This window comes from Paralichthys olivaceus, chromosome 15, assembly GCF_024713975.1.
Source record: "Paralichthys olivaceus isolate ysfri-2021 chromosome 15, ASM2471397v2, whole genome shotgun sequence".
NCBI classification, from domain to species: domain Eukaryota; kingdom Metazoa; phylum Chordata; class Actinopteri; order Pleuronectiformes; family Paralichthyidae; genus Paralichthys; species Paralichthys olivaceus.
In genome coordinates, this window is record NC_091107.1 from 21,498,872 (window position 1) to 21,526,367 (window position 27,496).

The following is a 27,496-nucleotide window of genomic DNA, read 5'->3' on the forward strand; positions in this document are numbered from 1 at the left end:
GTGTGGTCTGGTTGGTCAGTGTGTGTGTGTGTGCGCACAGTGGAGCCAGGGGCTTCTTCATGTGGAAACATATGGCCTTTAGTGAAAAGAGACAGATGAAGGATAATCCCTTTGGCAGTCCAGTTCACACACACACACACACACACAGACACACACACACACACACACACACACACACACGCACATAATCCAGTACTTGCACTGCTGCATATATAAATTGTAAATACAACAGTGCGATAGCTCGGCAGTTCAAAGCTTGTGCTGCAAAGTCAGTTCTGTGTGATGTCCTCATGTGTTTACTCCTAATTACAGGTCTGTTCAACGTTCTCTGACAATAACTGCAAATCACACGGGCTGATTAATCATCAGAATGTGATGAACAGACATGAACAACTTCCCCAACTTCTGTCTGAACTGAGCAGATCCTGCTTCCCTCTTGAAAAGGAAAAATAAATGACCCCTGCACCTCACATTCCTGCATGTATTTTTTGAGCTCCAGTAATTATGGACCATTTTGGGGGTTTTATTTCTCCACACATAAATTCTGATTCTGGCTTGGCTGCTCCCGTGCAGCTTATAAATGAAACAGACAGCGAAGCACTTCTTAGCTCGACACTCCCACTCTCCATTTGACCCGAGTAACCCAGATACAAGACATGGATTACTTTGGAAAAGGAGCATGTTGTGCTTTGCAGCTGCATGACAAACACTCATCCTGAACACAAAGTCATTGAGGAAATCACATTAGGTTTACTTTAAGAGCATCTGCTGCTGCTGTAGCCCCCCCCCCCCCCCCCCCCCCCCACTAATACTCATACAAGTCAGGCCATGTTTGATTATAACATCAGAACAAGTATAGACACATAATCTGCTTTAATCAGGGTGAAACAAGAGGAAGTCTCAGCTTTTACTTTAGAGAAATATTAGTTGCACACCGAGTTTAAAATTACACTGATCCCGCTTTTGTAATAACAAACCATTGATTAAGGTTTAATTATTCTCTCCAATGGGTTTGTAATTAGAATCCATTATCAGGCTCTGCAGCATTGTTTGCCTTGGCTAGTCAAGCCAAACAGATGAGGTCTAAACATCACCTTCATGCTCTACATAGCCATTAAGAACAGCAGGGTCAATTAAAACCTAGCCCACAGGACGCAGAGGGACAGTGTGGAATTTAAAGATACTTCACTTCCTCCAGCGGCAAAGTGGAAAATCCCCCCGCGAGAAACTGCAAATACATCCTGAAAGGTGGACGTGTCAGAGCTTCTTAAATCATCTGAAGGGTGCGTGAAGGTGTTTTTAACATCGCAGTCCTCGTGTGGAGAGTTACTTTTCTTTTAAACTTCAAATGCCACGAGTTAAAAAAATGCAATGATGTTACCTTCAGTTGAACATTGTTTCTAACTGTAACAGCAGGAGCTTTTATTTTACAGCTCAACTCGGACACCTCCATAGAAAGTTTAGGTTCCTGCTAACTGTGCAACTGATTTCAAGCGATACAAAGATTTTATTCAAAACTATAAAACACATCTGTAACGTAATGTGTACAAAAACAAATACAAACTCTTACAAAATGTAAAACTTTGATTCTACAGCCATTAGTAAATGTATATATTTATAAATATAAAAACCAGCAAGCATGCAAAGACTAAGCTAAACTTGTATTTAATATATATATCTAAAATTCAACTTGGTTAAAGGTTGAATCTAAATTAGTTCAAATAAATGCGAACAAAAGGACTCTGAACTATAAATTAAGTTGCAAACATTAAACAGTGGACAGGGAGCATAAAGACAAAACATATTCGCATGACATAAAAAGAATTCTCAGAATGTGAAACAGAAAGACAGTATATGATTTGGAAAGTGTTTATAATTCTTTAAATAACATCTGTTGAATAAGCTGCATATTTACATTTGGTCAGTGAATCAAATCTGTACACAATCACTGAGCTGCAGTGTGTTTGGAACAGAATAAAAAAAAGTGTGTAGTGCTGTATTTCTTTTTGCCTAATGACTGCTGTCTTGCATCCTGTCTTTGTGTCTGTCTGGTCTTTTCAAAATACACTGGCTGAGAGCGTCCTGAGGGAAGTGTCTCATTATCCGCTCCTCTAATGAGAGGAAAACACTAGCAACTCAGTGAAAGTCATTTGAAGGATGCAAAATAGTAGGCGGACTGTCCTGAGGTAAACTGGGAAAGGTTTTACAGGCAAATAACAGCAGATGTGCATCTCCTGGCAGAGGTGTTCCAAACATCAAGGAGTGAGCTGCAATTATATTTCGATTCGACATATTTCTTTCTTTGTGTGTGAGAAAACATTGGACCTCTGACTGACTCAGACTTCAATATTGTTTCCAGCACTTTCATTAAAGTAAATCAATGAACGCTGCAGCATCGTGTCTGAGCCCCGTCCTCGTCCTGCACTTCTGGCGTTCTCAAGATCCCCTGGTGTCGTTTGATGACGCAGAGTCCCTAAGCGTTGAAGGGTTTGGTGCTTCTGCTGGGATAGTGGGCTCTGTACTGAGCCTCCATTTCCTCCACCCAGGCCATTCTCCAATCCCACGCAGGAACAGGCTCCGGCTCTCCGAATGAGTCGCCCTCTGCGTGAAACGACGGGTACAAGGCGCTGAGGGGGGAGGCCGGCGGAGAAAAGTCTAAACGCAGAGAAGGATGACATGTTGAAATGCATTCCAATATCAGGGAGGATAATTATATTAAAACAAGAACCTTTTTGCCTCTGGAGAAGCAGAATGAGTAAACACTTCCACACCTCTGAGGAACACCTTTCACGCTGACTCTCGGAGGAAAAGCAAATTTAGAAGCTGCTTTGAAGCAGCTGTCTGTCTCTGAAAATAAAACCATTCTAATATCCTTGAGGCAGCAGAACTAACAGTGCCATCTCACATCAGCCCCTCTCTGGATTATGAAGGTTCTGGCACTTTTCACAGAGGACGTAGCTGTGCACAAATAATAATAGTTTGTTCCCTACAGTGGGCCTGCCAGAGAACTACACTGAGGCCCAGTCTGAAACAAGCTGTTTTTAACCTTCAACTCAGGTTGACGGTGAACTCCTCACCTCCGTGTGGAGAGTTCATGAATATTTAAACCATATAGATTTTGGAGAATTGTAAAGCTTTATATGTTCCTAGCCTAGCTCAATAACAAAAAACTTCGCAAGTCACATTTAACATGTACTAACATGACCAAGTGACCTAATTCCTTTTTAAATACATGTGATTCCCCCGATTTTAGAGATGAAAACTGGTTACAGCTCCGGATCAGCAAGATGTCATTACCAGATAAGGAGGTCAGAGTAGTGATCCAAGGTTTCGGACTCTACTGTCAGACATGGTGGGCTGCTTTACACCCATTTCACATCAAAACTTTTGACATGTGAACTAATGACATACAAACTGCCCCCACCGTGTCAAGACCTTAGAAGCTATAAAGAAAAAACACAGGGCCTTTTTTTTTCTAACGGTGTTCTGCTGTATGGGTGAAAAATTGCAGAGGCAGACAACAGACAAAAGTGAAAGTTTGGCAAATGGAAAAAGCTGAATGGTGCCCGCAGGGAGAACAGAGTGACTGATGAAGTGACACAGGGGGAAGGATGACTCATCTGGAGGTTCAATTTACTGAAAGGCCCAAAGTAATTGCCTGGTTCCACCTAAGATATTAGATTGAATGTCTGTGTTTCTTGAAGCAACAGACAAATGAACAACCACTGACATACACTGACGTCTTAGGTGAACACACACACAGACTGGAAAGGAATATGCAACCTCCATTTTCTTTATAGTCTTGAAGGACAAGAACACATATCATGAACTTGCGTATTGAATTTTATGGTTGTGTTTGACAGGTTTGCTGTCTTCAGTCTGTCTTCTTTGACAGAGAGCTCCATCTAGTGGCAGAAAGCATTAAACACAACAGGACAGGAGCCTCTTATCTGCGTAGCATCACTCTAAAATACGTCATTCCTTTTTGACACTTTTAAATAAAACAAATTGATTGACAAAATAGAAGCAGCAGCATGAAAACAAGTTCTGTTTGTGTGTGCATGTCTATCTACAGTTATGAGGGCCAATACCAGCATTGTGAGGCAGTTTGATAGGTTAGGGTTGGGAAAATCTGTTGATTGGTTATGACATTTAAAAGTGTATTAGAATTTGTACATGTGCAGATACAATCTAAAAAAAAGGTTAGATATATCTGTGAATGTGTATAGATAGATATACAGATACTAGTGGTTTAAAAGGTGGTTGAAAAGTGTTTTGCTCCAAAAGCTGAAAATACAGACAGGTCATCAGTTACAACTCAGACGGGCCTTGATTGATATTTGCTCCACCTCTGTCCTGGCAGACCTGCAAATTTGTGTCCACTGGTAACCACAATGTTTTTTTTTTACCCTGTGCAAGCGAGGTGGCGATTTTTCGAAATTTTTCTCTTCGTCTAAGTCGATGTCAACTCTAAGGCGGATTACTAAATTAAAATTCCCATCGTTCAAAAACACCAAATCTAATCACCAAACAGCTTTTTTCTACATTTTGATTCCATGTCCAAAATGATAAAGATATGACAGATATCACTCTGCTTCCTCTGATATTCCAACAGATTTTCCTCCTGTGCTTACCTGACAAAGAGGCTCCACTCATGGTGTCTGCTGCCACAGCCAGCAAGCGGGCAAAGTGTGCACTGTCAGTGGTGTAACAGCTATCCACGGAGCTGATGAGGCTGGTGCGGGTGCTGGTCATGTCACTGTCCATGACCGAGCTCCAGGTGTTCCACAGGGAGCTGTCCCACTCGCTGTAGCAGGAGGAAGGCGTGCTCTGGAGGCGGGCGCGCCGCAGGCCGATTGGTGGCGCTTCAATCTCATCAGTGGCGAGGTCATCCTCCAGCTGCGTGGCGTGTACTGGCCCGCACATGTAGCTCAGGTTAGGGGAGAAGTGGTGGGACAGGAGGGAACGCTCTTCAGGCAGAGCACTGTTCACAAAGAGTGATAACGAGGTGAGCTTAGTAGATGTGCTCTCAACTGAACAATACAAACATATAGCTGTTAACATTAACTACTTTTAAAACACAAGATCATTTCAAGTTGTGTAGAAATGATCTGCTCCATATCCTACCTGCATCTCTCTGGTTTAGGACTGAGCTCTAGGTACTGGGTGGCTTCCTGAGCTGTCAGTGTGCCTCCATGGTCCGGGTCCAGGGACATAGAGTATGATGCAGTAGACAGGTGGCTGTAGGAGGGGCAGCTCTTACTGTTGGCGGTGAGTCCTGGGTGCCCGTGTTGGCCTGATTCAGCACACACTGACTGGAGGGAGCCCATGTCCACTGTAAGCTTTGTGGAGCGACTGGAGCTGTGGACGATGCAAGAGACACATGTCTTCTTTTTGGCCAACTTTCTTCTAAATGATGACAATGCGTCACTACTCGTGATTTCAAACAAACATTATCAAGAGGTAGATTTTAATATGAAGCTAGAGCCAGCAGCAGTGTAGCTTATCTTAGGAGTAAAGACTGGAAATAGAATACGCAGGTGGCCTGGCTCTGTACAAAGGAAACACCCTCCAGTCACAAAATGGCAGACTTCCTCTTGGCTGGACACTGATCTTACCTTAGGCTCTGACGACCAGAGACAAAAGACAGCTTTGTGGAATTTAGTCTGTTCTGCATCACTGTCAAAGTGTTCCTGCCACTTTGTAACTAATCTGTCATATTGTTTCTTTTCTTACTTAGTTTTTTCTCATGCAATGCCCTTTTCACGTTGGGTGTGATAAATCTTAATTCCTCATTAGAAGATTCATATAACACACTGCACGTGTCTTCTATCTTAGCAAAGATAACTAAAATACATTTGTGTATTTGTAGCAGTTCTATGTAGAACAAAATCTTAATTTACTAAAGATTAATAAGGACATGAAAAGTGTGAACTGTTGTGAGGTTACAACACAAGTTTCAACAGAGATCATGAGTTAGACATTCTCTTTGCAAAAAATGTTATCAGGGATCTCATGGAAGCTGTTGGTGCAATTCATGAGGATCATCAGTTTCACCCAAAGCCCTTCAGCTTGTTTAATTCATCAACATCTAAGTGAAGATATCATGAGATCTAAATGAAGGCTGAGTTGGTCAACAGTAACGCGGTAATGACTAGTGAGTATTCCTGGATCAGAATGTCAACATGTTGATGGGTGTCGTAGCTGGTCCTATGTTTAACTCACATATATTTTTACTAAATTAATACTCTTAGTTAATACTCACATGAGGAAGACTGTATGAGAGAATGTACTGCAGGAAAACCTGGTTTAACAAATCTAATTCTTGAAATATGGCGTTCAATCATTTTCTAAACAAAGGAAATAATGCTACGCAGGCCTGTCTTGTATTAAAGCTGCACTCAGCTGCAGGAGTGGATTATATAGAATTTGATAGCGTGAACTTACACATAACATACAAGATGGAGAACATAAATGGTAGATGGTCTATATTTATATATTTATATAGAGTCTTGATGACCAGTCAAAGCGCTTTACAGCACAGGTGACTGCCACCCACCCATTCAGACACACATTCATACAGTGCATCTGTGGGCAGCCAAGGCCATTTGGGGTTCAGCATCTTGCCCAAGGACACTTAGGTGTGCAGGCTGGAAAGACTGGGATCGAACCACATTCATACAAGTAGTAGATGTGAAGCACCTTGCAGGCCTACGCTCATCTCTTTAGAAACAGTTTGTAAAGAGCTAAAAACACATGTGAAAGTCCAACTTGGCTCTTTCCACTAAAGCAAATAGTAAAAGAGCCAAATCAATTCAGAACTCCTAAATCTTATTTGTCCTCATTCCTGCGAGCTGCACTCTTATTAAACTACTTCTTTATCTGACCTGAAGAAGGTCGCAGAGGAATTAGTAGTGCAGCTGCGACGTCTCTTTTCTGCTCTTTAGCCGCAGTCTGAGCTGTGTGTGTGTCTCACCCTTCATCGGAGGTCAGGCTGTATGTGTCCATGGTGTTGTCTATGGGCATCAGTGGTGGTGGGGGCAGCATGTCCACTAGGTGTACTGATGCAGAGTAATGCAGCAGGCGAGGACAGCCAGCAACGTCACTATACTCTGGGTATCCACCTGGAGAGACAAATGAAATAAATCACACTTACTAATGATAGATACCCAACTATTACTATTTTATCTGTGTTGCTGTACATGTTCAACCTCAACTATTACTAGAGTTGGAGTGTGGACATAAAGTCAGTGTGTAGATTCAGTCATACCATGTCGGCCTGGTGGTATGTGACTGAGTCTCTGCTTGTAGGCACTGGAGGGACAAGCCTGGTTTCTGGTTGGCACAGTGGGGACACTGTTTACTGCATGCAGCTCTGGGGGGAAATGAATGGGTGGACACATTTGTCAAATATTCCATGTTGAATTTATAGTGAACAAAAACAGTGCGCAGCAATATGCTGCAATTATGTTTTACGAGTTGAAGTAACATGGCTGTGCAGAATCAAACAAAGGAGGAAGATGAAAATATTGTTAACAAACTCTAACAGTGGTACTGACATTACATCCTCAACTATGGAACACCATTCACCTTGCTTGCTGTTGTTTTTTTCCCATGACTCTCTCAGCACACCCATCTTGGGCTGGGGACGTATGGCTTGTTTCCATGGCAGCACCTCGTGGCTGCCAAGGGACAAGGTCTTTGCGACAGGCTTAGGGAATATCTGGATGGTCTCAGCTCCCTGCTGATGCGGCAGGCCGTGAGGCATTTTAGGGCGAGGCCCAGGACTGTTGAAGGTCTTGAGGCCATTTCCCATCAGGTCCACGTAAAAAGTGCCATAAACTCCGCAGCTGTCGGTCACAATGGGGACAACTGAGTCCAGACGGCCGGGGTCCTTCTTGGATGAGACTGGGAGACCTAATAAAACATAGAGGAGTGATTACAGTCACTGTGCAGTCCCAGCACATATTTATGATAATACTGTTCTCATCTCCAAGTTGTATGTGAGAAATGATGGAATATGTAAAACTGTAGAATCACTTTGATGTTCAGAACAAGCAACAGTGGCTTTTAACTTTCAGTTCACGTTCACATTAACTTCTGAATGACCCAAGAGCTGTGAGTAAAGTTATTGGACTGACAGATGATTGGACAGTTTTGACGATCCTGCATGAGCAACTCCAAAATAAAAAGGTGTGATATATCATTTGTTCCCTGATTTAACTCAATTCTTATTAGACTAGTAAAATATGTTACCATGGCTACCAATAAAAACCTTGCATAAATATAGACCATAGTATTTCATTTATTCACAACAGGTGAGAGAGAGTGTGGTTCATGTGTTTGCTTTCACACCACAAACCCACCACATCGCCATGGCAGCAGACCAAGACCACCTGAAAATAAGTTTGATTGACAGCTTTCACACCAGCCTGGACACACTGCAACAGCTGAACAGGTTAAGTGTGTAAGCCCCCAAGGAGCCTCTTACTAATGACTCACATCAGTTACATAGATTAGAGTTAGTACCATGTACGTCAAGCATTACAACCCCTGCTTAGTCCAACATCAGTCATTGTAACTCACTCGTGCTCCTGATTCCTGGATGTTTTTGACCTTGGGCCCATAAGTCCTGATACTTCTGGCTGAAGGCAGGTCTCCAGCCTCCAGAGATCCATGGGGAGTCTGGAGCCGCCATGCTTTAAAAGAGGATACACATATTGAACCAAAATGAACTATAAGACACTCTTCTTTGTACAGTGTAATACTAACTGAAGTGAATTGTGGATTTTAGAATCCATGAATTATTCAATCTGAATTAAAAATTATTAAGATGCTGGGTTGGTTGAAGCGGTTAGGTTACCACACAAGACCAAATTAACTTGATTATCACTTAGTAAATAACTGATTGGAATCAATATCCACTTGACCAATAATGCAGGTATGACTGAAAAGGTATCTCTCACTGGTGTATGACAAACAAAAGAATACAATACAGTATCTAAGAAGACACAATATGTACATGAAACTGTTTGAATCTATTCTAATCACTGTAATGTCTTGACTTTTTACAGTACACCTCATTTATTAACACAAGCTTTTGTCTCACTGTACCTGTGTTTAATAATGAGATCTTCACTGGCCAGTCTGCGCAAACCTAGGAAAAAAATAGAACATCCAATTAAAGCATCACTTTTGTTGTTATTTTTTATAATTAGCTTTTAAAATGATAAAATATGCACCTTTTGCTTTGCCACGTCCTGGTATGAGGTGGCCTGTCCTGCTGTGGCGTCTGAAGAGGTAGACAGCTGCAACCATCAGAACACACCAGAGGAGGGCGCCAATAACTCCGATCAACACTGGGTCCTGAAGCAGGACCTGAGACAGATTTCGTCTGAGGCTGTCTGACTCAGGGGTGCCCCCTATCTGTGTGTCTGAGAAGCAAACAGGAAACAGATGAAATCAGTTTGGCGTCACACTGAGGATACAGACTCCGCTTTATCAGTGCACTATGCTGATATGGAGATTAACAGTGCTCTTATGCTCACTGATGACAAATCCATGGGGGTCACTCGGTGTTCCAACTCCGGCTCCATTGACAGCTGCCATGGTGAGCCAGTATCGTTTCCCTGCTTTGAGAGCAGAGATATCCAGGCTGTGTTCTCCACTGTCCACTGTCCAGTTCTGGTACTGCTGCTCCTCCGACTCCACACACCACACCTGAGCAGAGAGTTCGTGTCCTTAACATGAGCCTAGAATCATTCATGTTTTATTTAATGTTTAAAGTGTCTGTATTCATGGTTTGAAATACAAATCACACAGATATTGAGGAGATAATGAGAAAAAAAGTTAATTAATATGTTAGAAAATGAACAAACCTACAGAAATCAGGAGCTGAAACTACTTGTGAGTGTCTCAGGTTATTTTACCTGGTATCCCTGGATGACACCATTGTGGGTTTCATGAGGTGGAGGCTCCCAGCTCAGGTGGATGGTGTTATTCAGCTCGTGGATCACTGTGATGGACACAGCCAGCGGAGAGGCACTGGGAACTGTGTAATTAAGTTAGACTATTATCTCACCGTGGCTGTAATATGTACTCGTGTAGGTAATAGAAACAAGACAGGACATGAATATTCTCAAATCAAACCATTTCTCACCCGTCTCTGGAACTCTGAAGTGCCGGGTGTTGCTCTCCCTTCCATACAAGTTACTCCCATAGGGACGAACTTTGAACTCGTACTTGTAGCCTCTCTTTAAAGGGCCCACCTGAGTCTGGAAGCTGGGCAGTGTCACCTTCTTTGCTGCCCAGTCGGAGCTAGCAGGCAGCAGGGAGCGATAGAGAACCTCGAAGCCATCTAGGTAATGTGGCTTGGCCGGGAGGACCTGGAGCTGGTCAGAGAAAAAGAACAGGGAGGTTCACAGAACTGAAATATTCATGCTTTCTCTGAAACCCTGTGCAAAAGATGTCCATACCTTCCATTGTACTTGGGATATGTTGGACCCAGGGGCCATGATGGTGACATTTTCCAGAGTCACTCGCAGGGTGGACAGCTCTTTGTGAAGGTCTTTCTGTATGGTGATGGCAGCCTCTGGAAAAAAAGAGTTTTATTACAATTTATCTTTTAGAATTTGATTCAAATTTAAACAAAATTTTTGCTCTAATCACTTGAGCTTAGGCCATGTACTGATCTACACTTTAACCACTGAAGGCTGTGCTAATGAAACACAACAGTGACAATTCTTGTCTTGAGCGTCCCTTGAGTTTCATTTCCTATTTAAAAAAAACTAAGGGCCTGATCTACTGAAGGTTTGCATGTTTTAAAACGTGTTAAACTGGATATCACCCGAAAAAAATATTCAAGCTGATCGGTGCGCACTGAGGATTGTGTGCAGAATAACACTAGCTGTCCATTTAGTAGTTTGCCTTAATGAACATGCAATATTGGCAAAATATTGGGAGGAGTTGAAGCAAATACTTTAATTTAGCACATGCAGTGGGATTTACAAAGCCTGAAAATAATTGCGGTGGTTGTGACTTTGTCTATATTTAGTACGTTTGAAAGGTAGCTGCTAATCGGCACAGCGTTAAGCACAGATGGCTGCAGCCAAACAACACTGAGCTTCACAGCTACTAAAGAACAAAACATTTACCTCAAGCCTAAAAAAAAAAAAAAGGTCTCTTTTTGCCAACATGACATTTTTAGCTGGGGATTTTCTTTTTCGCATGTTGTGCTTGTTGCCAGTGCGTTCATCTCCTCCGGTGTGCTCTCCTCCCTCTCCATTCCCCAGCTGATCCGTTGTGGGACCGCTTGTATTGACAGACCTCCCCACTGCCTGTACCCCATCTTCGATCCCTCTTGCCAGGGCCCTGATGGCCATCAGACCAGATACAGAGCAGACCCGCTGCCTGGTTAACGCTACAATGGCCCGAGTGTCGCACCTGAGCGCTAGTGCCACAGTGAACTGCACCTCCTGCTCAATATTGGTCAGAGGCATCTCTTGCACTGGCCCCCCACCTGTTTTATTTACCCAGGTTTTATTATGACATATTTCTTCTTTTGTTCTTCTTATGCTATTTCATCGGTTGTTCTTTTGGTTTTACCCGCAGCATTTACTCTCTCGCAGATACTCTCCCGTATCGTGTTTCTTTGAGCTATATTAATATTTCTTAGCCGTAGCTCAACAACATGTTTGTTTGCCTCTTCCACTAACACCTCCAATTCCATGGCACTAAATTACACTTTGAGCTTGTGGTCACTCTGCTCTCTGTAATGCTCCATGGAGGAAACCTCATTTAAATACTACTGCCTCTACCATGTTTGCACCTGTTATCATTTCCGCAATTATTTTTAGTAGATCACCTGCCAAACGCCCACCAACCGAACATGCAATCTGTTAAAATGCACGTGCAATTTAGCATCTTTATCTGGGATCTTAGTAGATCAGGCCCTAAAAGTACATTAACCAGTCTGTCATTGCAGCCCTCATCAGTTCAATCTGAGTGTTACGTGAAATGTCTGGCTAGTATTCACAAAGTATTCACAATGAAACAAATTAAGTTTTCAAATACATTTTAACAAACAATTTTTATTTTATTTTCAAGCTTCAGACTTCATCTTACCTTCAACTTGTAGCTGTGCGCTGGCAGTGACCACACCTACATCATTTACAGCAGTGCAGATGTACTTCCCAGCATCTTGGACTGTCACATAATGGATCTGGAGAGTCTGGTCTGGGTTTACAAGGTACCTGTATTTGCATATAGGACAGTTAGTATCAAATGTACTGCCCCTGAGATCTGGGAACATACTAAAATTTAGATGTCAGGAAAGAAATAAGCTGTGAGGAAACTTTCTGTAAGCTCAGAGAGGCAACCTTCTGAAATCAATACATCTTGTGTCAAGATCAGGCATTAAGTGAATGGAGACTGTATTTCTTTGTTTTGTCACATGTACCTGCCGTTAGGAAGTGGCCCCTGCTCTCTGCTCCAGAGCACAGAGGGTGGAGGGTCACCTTTAGCTTGGCAGTAGAACTGGGCAGACTCCCCCATCCTCACTGACACATTTTCTGGCTTCAGCACCAGAGAAGGCTTGGCTGCAGCAGAAGAGAAGAAGAACTCAGTGCTGTCCTTTACCGTACCGTGCCTGAGTGTTTTGTTTATAGAGGGAGATCCCTTATCGCAATAAAAATAAAATAATTGAAAAATACACTGGTAAAGAACTGGTAATGCTGAAGTGCTAATAATGAATCTCACCCATCACAGAGAGCCGAGCCGCTCTGCTCTCTCTCACTCCCACAGTGTTACTGGCCACACACACATAAGCACCGGAGTGGTTCTTCCCTGCAGGAGCGATGATGAGCTTTCCGCTCAGCTCCTGCAGCACAGGAGGAGAAAACACACAGGTCACAATGCATCGGCTTCACATGTCGTGTGTTTGTCAGTGTAACATATGATGTACAATTAAATATTACATGTGATCTTCAGCTGCTCTATACAGCTGATGGATTTTAAAGAATCAGTTTTGAGGTCACTATTTATTTAGCTCCATTCAGATTAGATTTATTTGTCCAAGGAAGGTGAGAGAACGTGGGCCACTTCATGCTCATTTTCTGTGAACTGGCTGCTCCCATGTCATTTAAATCATGAGCAACACCTTTGTCTTTTAAAGTGAATCTTAGTTGCTTTATTTTTTATTTTTTCAACTCTTTGAAATGTTCCAGATACTTTTACTAATGTGAAAATTTGAAACCTGCAACAACCAACATATGGGACTGTTTTGTAAACTGAAGAAAAAGTTATACAAATATTTGAAGCCATCAGGTTGGAAAGGTGCAGTAGATGATGGTCAGTCATCTCTCCAATAAGGCAAATAGAGAATGAAATTCAGGTGATTTGGTGGAAGCTAAACACCAGAGCCTTGGTTCTGGTTCCAGTGCAAAACTCTGGATCATCTGGAATGTTTCGCTGTCCGTGGTGCTGGAACTTCCAGGTCCAGTGCCTGAGTGGTCAGCCCGCTGCCCCTGCAGTACACAGTGTCTGTGTGCGTCAGAGCCAGCCAGGGGAGTGTACACGTGACCACAGGATTAGGAGAGCATTAGGGAGGTGTGACTGGGCAGCTGGGACAGAGTGGAAGACTGCATTTACAAAATATATTTGTTTTGCCCGGGCATGGCCACAGACATTATGATATCAATACGTTTTTTTCAAAGCTCTGACTCTGTGTGGTGGACTTCATGGACAGTATTGTACCTGATCTAAAAGAGAAACAGACATCTTACTTTCTTAAACAAGGGACCTTCAGCAACTCTGTTTGACATTTTCTGGGTCTGTCTCAGCCTTCGCTCTCTGTGCGAGGCAGTGTTCAGATCTCTAAATAAAGCACACGGCTGATCACCATTGATGCACAGCCTGGTGCTGCCCTGTCAATGCAAAATGGTCATCTAACACACATTATGTGACTCTCTTCACAACATATTTGGCAAGACACCTGATTCTGTTAAAGTTGAAATGATCAAGACCTTTTCACATCAGATGGCTGAAAGATACTGTTTCACACACATTGCAGGGAAGTAAGTCCAAATTCTAGGAGGCATTGTAAGTTGCTTTGGATAAAAGCTTCAGCTTAGTGATATGTAATATGTAATGGTGAGTTTCTTACATTATTTTTACAACTTGAAAGATATGAAGAACTGAAATGACCAATAGATAACACCTCAGTCCAGTCTTCTCTGTCTACATTAGTTACTGTGGGTGTAATTATGGTGTCATAAGGTGCATTCATGATTTATGTATTATTTAATTGTCCTTAATTTTGTAACCATGTTAGGATGTTGGGGTAGGGTTGGTTGTGTGTTGGATGGGGATTCATTCTATAATAATATAGAATTAATAATATTTCTTAAAAACAAGAAAAAACAAGGGATCTTTCAAAAATGTACTGTAATCATTCTCATATGTGCATCTTTCCTCTAATATATTCATATTGATTTAAAGGATGTTTATTCGCGATGGTCATCTGATAATCATATACTCAGGATTGTAAAGTCACAATGAATCTAAAACATTTTCACACATGAATTAATTAAAATTCTGAAACTTCTGACTCTAATACACCTCAAACAGTGTCTTTGCCTCCCTTGAACTGTGCCCACTATGGACATGTTTTCTTTTGGCTTTTTTTTGGCAGATTGTTTCCTGTTAAAATGCATTCTGGGACATTGATTTTAATTAGGCAGGAGCACATTGAAGTTTTTATTTCCCACCAGCTCCTGCTACATTGATTTCAATCTGAATGAGAATATAATTTACCTGAGTTGAATCATATCTATGTGTAGTTCTCTTTACTAATGTCAGTGTTTACTTTTGGGCTGTTCCCTTTTTAAACTCATCATCATCACCTTAACAAAAATGCTTGCAAACATGGTGCAAGGTGTTTGCAATATATCATGAGGTCATGAACAGAGAGAGAGAGAGAGACATCTTACAGTGTAGTGCTGGTCCCTGCTGTTAATCGGCCAGCCATCCTTCTTCCAGTTGATGTTAGGTATAGGGTGTCCGGCGGGGGGGCCACAGTTTAAGACAGCCACGTCCCCCTCTGCCACCTCCACATCACTAGGCTCCACGCTGAACTCCTCCTGCAACGCTGGAACAACACAGTCGTCTCAGCTGGGTCACAATTACAGGCCTCTGTCACATCCAGAACCATGAATATTCATGAATACATCATCAGCTAGATGAAGTGATATGAAATAAACACATGCTCATAGTTTCCGTGTTTATCTAACATAATGTTTTTCCATCAAAAACCATATCAAAACAGTGACAACACGACTGCCACTGTGGAGCCCCATGTCAAATCACATCTTTGTACCTCAACTCAAATCCCTGTTTCCACAGTGATATAGACAATTCTAACTTACACTCGTAATCATGCACCCAGCAGCACCAACTGTATCACCACCAACCAAACATCTCCGTGATTTACTGGGCTCACCTCATTACCAGCTACAAAGTCCGGCAGTAAACCAGCCTTTAAAGACTATTAATATGGAGGTTTTTTCCTTTCTTTATTCAAGAGGGTGGTCTTTCAGTTCAAAGGCATGACTTGTTGAATTTATGTTCAGATTGTGCATTACTTTTCATCAGAACTCTGCCCTTGCACTCAAATAGCTCATGTTTGCATTTAAATTTGCTCTGCTTCTGCTCAAACTGTGTGCTTGCACTCAGATATATTGTCGCTCGCATGGATTTCCTGCTCTCCAGCTTCAGCCCTTCTCCATGCTGCTCTCTGTGCGCTCGGGAATCGTCTGCTCTCAGATTTCTCCTCTGCTCTTGGACTTTTTTGTGTTACAACTCTGTCAAAAGTCCCCAACCAATAGAATGCCAGGTGTCGTGTTGACCACTGGTCAACCAATGAAATGAACGATATGATCCCTGCTTGTTGTGGGCGCATTCGCTTTACTTCAGAGCGTCCTGTGCGGGCCGTTACTCTGTAACTGGGTTCATCCACTCCCGCCCTCCACAGCTTTATTAGATGGTCTTCCCCTGTCCTTTTAGTCCAAAAAGTCATAGAGAAAGCAAGGGATCCCTCACATGTGGCACTCTGAGGTTTCTACGTTCTTTTTCACCTGTTAAAGTTTTTTTTTTCCTCACTCTTGTTGAGGGTTAAGGGCAGACGATGTCACACCTTGTAAAAGCCCTGAGACAAATTGTTATTTGTGAATATGGGCTATAAAAATTAAATTTGATTGAATGATCATGAAATGTCTTTCTTTAATTTCTGTCAATAGATTAATCAATTGTTTCAACTTAAAATTTAAAATTTCTGCTGTTTTGGTCTCTTTCTGTGCTCAAAGAGTTTATGTAAACTGTCCCTTCCGCTGCAGCTTTGAGCTGTGTCTCATAAAAAGTCAAAGACAAGCTGCAGCAGAAGCTGCCTGTTTTACAGATAAGTCAACAATGAGGGTCTGAGGTCAATTAGCCACACAGTGCGACTCTCTGCCCAGCAAACATTGACACTGTGGCCCTCTGTCACTGTCACAACATGAATCTCCATCAGCTCTCTGGTGTGTGTGCATTGTGTGTGTGTGTGTGTGTCTGAGTGTGGAGAGTTGTGTAACACCATGTCAATCTGTGTGGGTGTACATATTCAGTTGTATAATTATAAAAGAATGTGTGCTCAGATTTGCAAATACATAGAGGAATCTACAAATGTGTATTCAGAATCTGCATGAGTGTAATCGTATTTGTCAACAATCTGTTAATGTGTAATTTGATTTGATAGTTCAAATATATATATGTTCAAAGGTAGAACACACTTCGAGGAAACTGATCTTACCTGCGATATCCAGTGATGCATTTCGACTGGTGGCCGTCCCTGCACTGTTCCTGGCCACACAGGTGTAGACACCTTCCTGTGACTGACCTCGCCTGCCCCCCCCGACACTCAAGAAGAAGAGGCTGCCCTCTGACAGAACCATGGACTGCCAGTGCCCATCTCCATTCACTGTATCCAGGGGTTGACCGTTGTACAGCCACTCGATGGTCGGCTTGGGGCTGCCATCGGCACGGCAGGAGAGGGAAGCGGGATTCCCAACTTTCACTACCACGTCAGAGGGGTGGAGGACGATACGGGGCGGGGTCTCTTCCATATGAATTCTGGAACCTGAGGAGAATAGAGATGGAGTGAGCTACTGTATGCTGTGGTTCTATTTAATCTGATGTAGAAAAGCAGAGAAAGCTAAAGCAGGCTGTCTGGAAATGTAACTTTAATTCCATTTGATCCTCATACTTTGCCATGAGAGTTGAATTATTGACAGATCAAAAAACATATTATGAATGCGTGTATCTCATAAAATCACCCCAGAGTTTATTTAACTGGCAACAGAACACCCACAACAAATGTGTTTCAACCCTGCCACCAACAAACAAGGTCTATTTGCAGCCAGCAGCAGTGGAATGCCATTGTTTAAACTTCCCATGGAGTTGGATGACCAGGCTGAAGGAAACTGGGAGAATGTGATCAGCTTCCTGACAGGAGCGGAGGCTCGGAGGTCTCAGGGACATCAACCACAACAAAAGCCAACTGGAACTTCCCCATCCACTGTATATCCGCATAGAACAAAAGACCTTCAAGTTTACTGCCAAATGTTTGCAAAGTTTAATATTTCCAAAACAGAATCACATTGTGTCTAAAAGCTGTTAAGTTTAACTAGATTTAGGAGAAGATTTATAAGTTTTAATTGCTGCTTCCTTTCTCATTCACACTTTCTTTACGAGTGTTTAAGAGGTGCATGCTGCCTCGTCCATTTAAAATAAAACAGTGCCAAAAGGAGAGAAAAGACACAGGCAAAAGTCTGGAGATGTTCATGGGCTAACAACATTAAGAATTGTGTGAAACAAAATGTTGTGTTATTTCACATTTGAATTCAGATCATTGTAATCTGGCCAAATAGTTTTGGCTGCCTTGTATTGGCAGGGACAGAAAAAGAGGCTTGGCTGGTCATCGAGTCACTATAGCTGGAAATGCCTTCACATTAGAGCTGACAATAGCCTGTTTCACCTGATTGTCACTTTGTCTCCTCACATTCTGAGTAAAAAAAAAAAAGAGGATGCAGCCAAAACATCAGTGCGTCATTGTCAACATATTTTCTCAGGAAGAAGGATGAGGACACTTCTCACTCTCCAGACCTCATGAAAACACAATTATCAACGCGTTCCAAAGGATTTAGGTGAACAACGTTATTTGTTTTTTAAAACTAAAAGAAAGGGCCGCATCCAAGCCACACACCTCAACATCTCCTGTCCCACTGATTGGCAAGAGCCACACCTCTTGAAAAGTTTACTGTAGTTGATTTCCATCAACAGAACACGTATTGGTAATGGATTTTAAGCAAAATGACAGAATTCACAAGTCAACGATCCTCAAATGTGAATTATTGCTTTGGTTTCAGTCTTCTAATGTAAATATGTCTATTATCACACTGTTCTGCAGATAAAACAAGCAATCTGACTGTCAGCTTAGTAAATTGTATTTATCAGTATTTTTCTGACTTTACATAAACCAACCAGTCAATAACAAAGGATCAGCTGAAAGCCCAAGTGGAGAAGATTTATCCAAAAGAGAGAAATTATTGATCCCAAAACTGTAAGTGGACATTCAGGAGACAAACTGCAACTCACTCAGTTGTTTTACGGAGCAATCTACTGATATTTATTGTTTTACACTTCAAATATATATATATATTTTGCAATCTATGGTGTTGTAATATGAAAGTGTACAATACACTCACATTTTGTCATGAGCGAAATTCTTCGATTCACTGTGTTGTGTGAACAATTTACACTTGATGCTGTCTTTAGAACTATTCTATTTGTAAGTCATGTTTTATTATTATGTATCTGTCTCCTGTATTATGAGTCAGATGCGACGAAACATCGTCACATTGTGAAATTGTCTGGTGTTCATTCTTTGCATGACGATAAACGTCTTTTGAATCTGAAGCCTGGTGTGTAACTTCTGTGGTCAAACACTGTATATACACAATATACAATAATATGCAATGTTAGTTACACCTGAAGTAAAGGTTGATTCGACTTGACGCCATAAAGCAACTTAATATGATACTTCATTGTGTATTTACTGTATTTATAATACTATATTTTTAAATGAGTATATAATTAAAATGTAATCCAATGCACTTACCGGACAGAAAGACTCCCAGCATCGACAACAGAATCCTCATCGTTATCAGCGAGCAGACACTTTCAGAAGTAACGGGATGATTAACTTCTAGCAGACTAACTAAGAGGCTGAATGTATATCACTCTGTTTATTTTTCTTCATCCATTAAACTGTTTATACGATCCAGAATCATTTTCCTCTAAATGTACGGACAACACGTCTTTCTGTCCCACATGTGACTCAGTGTTTCTGCTCTGTCCCGAGGACACACAGGGTAAAGCTGTCAGAGACAGACGGATACCTTTTTCAAAATAAGATACATCCTGACCAAAAATAAATCCACTTTACTGCACTTTACACACTATAAACCCAATCTTTATTTCAAAGTAGTATTTTGTTTGATTTTTTTTACTGTTTAATCTTTTAATTTTATTCTTTTTTTTCCCAAAAAACGAATTTTCATATTTTTAATTTGAAGGAAGTACCACAAGCTTCCTGTATTTTTCCAGCTGTCTGTCAAAAGCTTGACAACCTGAACCTGTCTGGACTAATTTAAGGTTTTCTGGATTTATGTCACAAGTCAGTGTAGAACAACTGACTAACTAAAGACAGAGGCTCTTGTACACATGTACTATGACAGTGTATTAGATAACCACTGGGAAAGGAATAGGACCTATAAATACAGGATGAGAAAGTGTAGACTGAAATTAATTCATAGATAGTTAAATATTCTAATGGGATGAACTGGATGATGAATCAATTGAACACTATATTTTGATCATTTTTCTGCTTTTTGAAGTTAGAGGGAAGTTACATTTAGCGTTCCAGGTAGGACTTTTTGACTTAAATCTTTATCAATTGTTTTGCAAAAAACACAACAGAAGACCACAAAAGTTTAAAGGTCCAGTGTGTAAGATTTAGGTGAAAGGGATCTATTGGCAGACATTTAAAATAAAATAATCCTAATGATGATTTCACTAGTTTGTTTCATCTAAATTGTACAAATTGTTGTTTTCTGTACCTTAGAATGGACCCTTTATATATAAATACTCTGTACGGAGCCCAAAATTATTTTTACTGTAGTCCAGACTGGACAAACTAAACACCTTTGAGTTATGACGGCTGAAGGCTACCGCAGGTTCTCTCTCATGTTTGGAAGGGGAGGGTGATGTGAGAGGCTTACAGCTGCAACCTGCAACTTCCCCACTAGATGTCACTGAATCCTACCCACTGAACCTTTACATTTATAAGCATTTTTTTTTAAACATCATCGCATACCATCAAACTATGCTCCCTGTGAATGAGCAGAAAACCAAGTTTTTGTCTAATCAAAGTCAATACAAATAGTTGAGGTGGGTGTATTACAGTTTGTTTTGCTGTCTGTATATGTTGGCCCATCTTGGAGTTTGTTTGTTTTTTGACGATTTCTGGCAGCAGATCTGTCAACGCTTCCATGAGGCAGGAAGTTCAGAATCTCTCTTGTTTCTAAACAATAGAAGGAAATTATGTGTCTCTCGCCCATACAATGACCTCACAAGGGGGTCTCTGTCTAAAGGTTTAGTATATTTTACTGAAAGCTGAAAGATGCATAAGACACTTCATGAGTGGGTTTATTATATTTATCTGAAATCACTGGGATTGCAAAAAAATATTTTAACTCTGTAGATAGAAATCTTTGCTTGGTTCCACATAACGTAGCAAACAACATTCAAAGTATGTACAGTACTTTCTTCACACTGGAAATAGCCATTTCAAAAGCCAATGAGATGTTAAATGTAGTGTTTTTACTAGAAAAATGGGTATAAGCTCCTCTGCTGTTAATTAGTGGCTTTTCTGATGAAGAACTTGCACTGATATCTTACCTTATATACCTCTATAAAATGTTAATGTTGATCTTTTGTTTGCTAACTGCAAAAACAATTAAAAGTGCAGCACTGGTCTTCTGTGTATTTGTAAGATGTGATGGTATGAAGCATAAGAAGTAGGCAGAGTTACTTCCAAGTCCCATCACAGCAAAGGAAAAGCAGCCAGGAAATAAGTGGACTACCAGTAGTTCATTCCCTCCAATGTCTCACATAAATAAAGCATTGTTTAGTGAACTGTTCATTGTGAGGCTCAGAAAGACCCGGGGCTAAGTGATGGATGTTTATATTGATCCAACAACTCGGGCTTGATGGCCCCGGCATCGGCCAGCTTTCAGTCGGCAACAAAAGCTTTAGAGAGGATGAAGGATGAGTCCCGGCTAAACACAAGTCATGGGAATGGCGCTGGGCTGCGATGTGGTGAGGGAAGGAACCTCTTTGAGGCGCTGGACCAAAGGTCAGGGGAAGTGTCGGAGCGCGCAAAGAGGGCGGGATGGAGCGAGAGAAAGAAAGAATGTGTCAGTGGTGGTGAGGAATGTGATAAAAAGTGACTTCAGAGTAAATTCTGAGTGTAATTCAACTGTGATTGGTAAATGGATAAACAATCACTGTGAACATGAAAGACTGATTTAAAGCTAGTTTAGACACAAAGGCATTGTGTGCTCTAATGTAACGCACCTCTGTTTTAGCCGCTTATTAGTTAGTGACTTGACTTAATTAAAATAATCACAGCAAAAACTTTTCTGTGAATCTGCAACAAGCTTTTTCTATCATATTTATGTTGCCTTAATTCTCCTCCACTTGTTAAATAGGCATCTGTTTTACAGAGCTTCCACGTTACATTGTCTCTTACGCTGATAAAGATTTTAGAAGTGAGCTGATCAGTGTCATGTTCTGTTTACACACATTTTAATCTTTCATTTACAGAAGCTGAAGCATGATAATGATTCTCACTGTAGTTTTAGGCAGACTGTTTCTCTACACCAGTGAAAGGACAATTGAACATTTTAAAATCTTAAAATAACGTCTTTCCTCAGTGAAAATTTAATCCAAGTGTAGTGTTTGGCATTTTTTTAAGTGAGTCTGTGAGACCTCAACTGTATTGACAGTGCTGACGGCACCACTTCACCCAAATTGCAGTTGGTTTAACAGTGATTTAAATCTCTTTGTCAACTTGCTGCCCAAATAATAAAATAAGATACTGTACATTTCTTTGACTGTGAATATAGGTTTATGGTGAAAAAATTTATATATAGCTAATCTAACATATAAATCAAGACTAATGTGTATCTGTTTTTCTGCAATTACAATATTTAACTTTATAACAACTCTGCTTTGAAAATCTAAGGAAACAAAGTATTATAGAGGAGAATTTTTTTTTTTTTGATTAGTTAGTTCCAAATATTCATTTTGCAAATACTATTATAATTTTTACACATTAAGCTGTGGGGTGAAAGGAAGTATGCCCATGTTAACAATCTATCAGATTTATGTATATAATCCAAAATAATTTCCTATTCGGACAAATGACTCCATTTAGCAGCAGATCTTAGTGATTCAGATTCACTGGAGGTCTTTTATTGCATAAGTTCCAATTTCTATACCTATAAACCCAGGTCATGAAAATACAGTAATCTGAGCATGCAGTCGGAAAGTTGTGTGGGATAAGAACGGACCTTTTCTGCGGAGTGGCCTCTTCCTGTGAAGCACGTGCTGGTGTCCAACACTGTGACGAACATGCTCCTTGACCCGGGTCTTTGACCTCTTGTCCAGTCCCAGCTTTGATGTACAGATGTCTTGGCACTTGCACCTCGGTGAATACGCTGCCCAGGTGAAGAGCCAGGACACACACAGAAGCCAGGCACTGACCCGCATCTTCAGTCCACGAGTCAGCACTTCCCAGATGCAAGACCAGAGCCCTCACCGCAGCTCCGCTATACCATCCATACCATCCATACCATCAGCAAACTAAGCTCGTGACCTGTCCTAAGCACCACCTGTTATTTGGTGATAGTTCAACAATATGTTTTCTTCATATTCCTCAAACATGGCTGTGAGCTCCTCTTCCCTCCCTCTTTAATTAGGCTGCTCTTGGTCTGGTCTCCTCATCTCCCTCCTCCTTGGGTCCTTTTTTTCTCCAGAGGAGGGAGAAGTTGGGGGTGCAATGATCAGAAAACAAGTTTCAGACCACATGCTGGGCGAATAGTGAGGGGAAGGGGACCAAGGGGTACTGTCTTGTCTTTGCTATTCATTCAGCATGGGACAAGGGGGTTGGGGGGGGGGGGGGCAGAAACACAGCGAGGTTTGTTTCCCCGAGTCACATCAGTTTCATTAATCAAATGTGACTAAACAAATGCAGCAGAACCGTTTTTATGCATAAACTGAATAATGAACTATCTGTTTTCATTTTTGTAACAAATTATATTATCATCTATTATTTCTGAACAAAACGCACCATGTGTGAAATGTCAGAAGCAGATTTATTTCTGCTCCACAAGCTCATATTTTAATTTTCATTTTGTGTTATGCTCAATTTCAGATGTAAATGATCGGAGCAGAGGAATTGTGTTTCTTTTATACAAACGACAGTTTCAAACAAGACAAAAGCTGCTCTTTCTTTCACTTGGTTCCTTTAATGTGACAACTCAAGCTAACCCCCCCCCTCACTCAACCACGATCCAACCTCCCACCAGTCAACTAGCCAAGCAAATTTGTAGCTGTCTGTCTGCACAGTATGAGTCTCATACATCATCTCGGCTCGCCACTATAGAGGAAAACAAAAGTACCAAGTCAACCTTGTCAAAATGTTCTGCTTTAATTTCGTTTTGTCTGGTTTGAGTGGACTCCCGGGGTTTGCACAGATTGCACTGCGGATTCTGTCCGTGCTGTAGCTGCTGTAAACAAAAACACTCTGTCGATAGTTTGAGGCTTTGGCATTTGTTCTATCTCCATCCATGTCTGCCCTCTACCTGTGACAAAGCTGTTTCTCTAATCCTTTTTTCTCAAGGTCGAGTGGCCAAACACAACTTTCTATTTCACCACTGATGAGCAGTTCGATGCCGAAAACAAACAACGTCACCACAGGATTGATTAAAAGTTCAGAGCCCTGCAGCCAAGTTCATTAAATGGTCGGTAGCACTTTTCTCGTCCTAATGACCAATCAAAGCCCTTCACAGTGCAGTTTTGGTCACTCACAAATTCACACACAAATTCATACAGTGCATCTAAGTGAAGAACTTTTTTTTATCACATCAATCACACACTGCCAACACAGCCGACAGGGACAATATGGGATTCAGTATCCAGTATCCACGTATCCTACATAGTAGCATCTTTACAATCTCTACCACCGAGTGCTACCGTGACCAATAAGCTGCTGTGTTGAGGCCGGCTGGCATGCAAAACAGACCCAGCTGACTGCTTAGAGGGAACTAAATTAAAAACACAAAACAGGGTTGGACAGTTTCAAAAAAATGTGGTTATTTCTTCAGTTTAGTTGGATGTTGTGAGGTACAGCTTATCACCGCAGTCTATCTGCAGCAGACCTTTCACACAGCAGGCTATTTGACCTATGATTGCGGGTGTAAGTAAAAATCAATAATGTTGGCTCTGTTCCATGTAGGTGTAGTAAGCCAGGCCAGCTATAGGCGTTATATTGGAGTTCACTTTATTTATTGTTTTATTGGAATGTCTACATTTTAAATGTGAAATTTGGTGCTCTCATCAACCCTCACCATGGAACAAGAAGAGCAGTCTCCCTTGTATGCTCACTACCAATCAATCAATCAAATTTTATTTGTATAGCCCATATTCACAAATCACAATTTGTCTCATAGGGCTTTAACAAGGTGTGACATCCTCTGTTCTTAACCCTCAACAAGAGTAAAGAAAAACTACCAAATAACCCTTTTAACAGGGAAAAAATAACGTAGAAACCTCTGAGAGCCACATGTGAGGGATCCCTCTCCCAGGACGGACAGAAGTGCAATAGATCCCATGTGTAATGGAGAATGTCAGAGAAATAGTAGAGTAATTACAGTTGGTTAGAGTAAATAGTTTGTAGCATGATGGAAGGTGAATGAATTGAAGAATTATTGTCAGTAATGGTAGAATATCTGAGTAGACATATTGTATATCAAGCAGTGTAAGAAATGGGAAATTATTGCTTTTAATTGAGTTAACTGTCTCATGCATGGAGAAAAGTAAATTGGTGGTTGAGCTCTTTGCGGATCTTTGTAATATTTGCCCCTGTGCTTTTCAACACGAGTCCAAATGTAAGCCCATCACCTATGTCGACTCACTTGCTTGGCTGGATGGAACTTTGTTGTTTGTTGCTTTTTATTCCTGTTACAGATGTTTTTCACAGCAGGACCTATAATACCATCACAGGACCTGGACAATGAATATATGCATTGTTAATATTATTAAGCACATCTGTGCTTAGTCAGTCCAAATGTCTACCGTGGAAGGTGTAGGCCAAATGTTTCATATGAATAACTGCCATGACCCTGTGGGGTGTTATAAGTTAAGAGTTAATTTCACTAAATATTTGGGGCTGAGTGGTCACCAAGACTAGAAATGTGCCACATACTGTATATACAGACCATTTATTATTTACCTTTTCCACTGGTCAATCAACCCACAAACCCAAAACTCCCACTAACATCGGGCTTTTGCCGTGGGTCTGCAGTAGACGCAGGTTTTAATCAGCTCCGGCTTCGATCAGCAGTGATGGAAACATGACACCCGGGTGAATGCATTCATTTGGCAGACAGTGAGATGAGAGAGCACCTCAGTGTTTGTGACATTCAATACAACGGAATAGGTGAAAAAAGAGGCAAACTGGAAAGGGAAGGAGTAATTGCATTTTCAGTGGGTTTGCCTGCCTTAAAGGTTTTTTTAACCAGTGGAAAAGAATCATAAAAGAGGTAGTTGAAGAGATGAGATGTTGCACCAAAAAAACGAACTAAAACTAAATAACTTTGGAACATTTAGATAATTACACTTTTGTTAGTGCTGCCCTGTGTCAAACTATAGCCTATTCCTTAATCGATCAACACAAACAGTGAATGACAAATATAGCAGTATTATTATGTACAGTCACACACATGCAACAGCTGAGTCTGGCCAGAGCAGTGTTGTGGCCACCCATGTTCAACTATTGTGACCAAGGCCTTTGATCGGTGTAGCCATTGCCTTTCTAAGCCTGCCCAATACTCAATCATGTCTTCACCACTGTCAAAATGGAACCCCCATAGGGCCGAGCTTCGGCCCACGATGGGGCGTCATGTCCAAGCAGCAAAGGTCTATTAGTGAGCAACCTGACCTCTAATCTGGGTCTTCATCGTCCCCCCCCAGGGCCAGAGCTTAAGGCTAATTCCTCCCTGGGAGAGAGAGGTAAAAGGCCAAGGCAACACCGGCATCTCAGTTTGAGGATTTTGCCCCCCTAGGGTGTGTTGCCATGATAGCATCCCATGGCATTATACAAAAGTGCATAATAGAGCACAGCTAGACAGGGCTGAGAAAAAAAAAAAACTTTTTGGCCCCAAAACTGCATAGTTTGTTACTCGACTGACAAGGCCCCCCATTTCATTTCCACATTGTAGCACCAACGCTTTCACAGCTCAGTGAAAAATACCCAGTAAACCAAACATCCGCTTGCTGCCTAATAAACCCTCAAAATTCAAGCCTGTGTAAGGATTTTAAATTACCTTGTTCATTTTAGTTTTGCCCAACAGAGCACTCATCAAGTTTTATTTACCAAACTTTTTGAAAGGGTAGCAAACATTGCCATGTGCTTGATTTAACACGAACAGAATCGCATTCTTTTGGGATAAGTGCACCAACCTTTTCCCTGAAATCTTTAGTGGGTTTTCAGTGATGTGGGAGCCGTGTGGGGCGGTGACGGTATCCATATCACAAACAGAGGGCGAGGTGGCTGAGGATGTGAATGGAGGGCCAGAAGTTCTGCTTGAGTGCATCTGAATACAGGATCTACCAGAGAGGAGCACACCCCGTCCCCTCCGCAGTTTCAAAACCGAGCACCCTGAGCTTTCTGCTCACACCTCTTTGCCCTCGCCTTGCTCTCTCTTTCTCTATCTCACCCGCCCCCATCTCTTTATATGTCCAGCTGGCTGCGCTACAAAGACTCCAGCTCCCGGTTCCAAATGATCCTCAAACCCCCACATGCTTTGTTCTGCTCATTTTCCCACTCCCCAGAGACGGAGTTAAGGAGCGAAAGATAAAATGAGGAAAGGATAGAGGGAGTGAGAAAGATGGGGGAGAGAGAGATTACAAAGGTGAGGTAGTGTGAGAGTGTGTGTGAGAACGAGGGAGTGAGCCAGGGAATTCTGTCAGATCTTCTAGACCCAGACTTCAGGGACTGCAAAGACCTTGAGTTTGCTGACTTTAAGACAGCAAGGAGGCCGAGAACCTGAAATATAAACTG

The 27,496-nt window shown here is 41.5% G+C and overlaps 1 protein-coding gene across 2 annotated transcripts; it reads right to left on the reverse strand.

Annotated features, from left to right (window-relative positions):
• Positions 1 to 1,163: 1,163 nt before the first annotated feature.
• Positions 1,164 to 23,141, reverse strand: robo4 (roundabout, axon guidance receptor, homolog 4 (Drosophila)). Of its 2 annotated transcripts, none has more exons than XM_020085282.2 (19): positions 22,725 to 23,141; positions 16,841 to 17,167; positions 14,988 to 15,145; positions 12,757 to 12,877; positions 12,458 to 12,596; positions 12,124 to 12,251; positions 10,476 to 10,591; positions 10,160 to 10,391; positions 9,930 to 10,051; positions 9,549 to 9,720; positions 9,243 to 9,434; positions 9,115 to 9,157; positions 8,587 to 8,699; positions 7,591 to 7,917; positions 7,271 to 7,375; positions 6,977 to 7,124; positions 5,128 to 5,361; positions 4,635 to 4,984; positions 1,164 to 2,655 (listed from the first exon to the last, which is right to left on the reverse strand). In XM_020085282.2, exons 1-19 carry the CDS (start codon positions 22,921 to 22,923, stop codon positions 2,474 to 2,476), a joined length of 3,408 nt encoding a protein of 1,135 aa, XP_019940841.2. In that variant the 5' UTR covers positions 22,924 to 23,141; the 3' UTR covers positions 1,164 to 2,473. The 2 variants fall into 2 exon arrangements, with proteins under 2 accessions (XP_019940841.2, XP_019940842.2); XM_020085283.2 differs by lacking the exon at positions 22,725 to 23,141 and adding an exon at positions 19,208 to 19,445 and having other exon boundaries at positions 1,171 to 2,655.
• Positions 23,142 to 27,496: the final 4,355 nt, after the last annotated feature.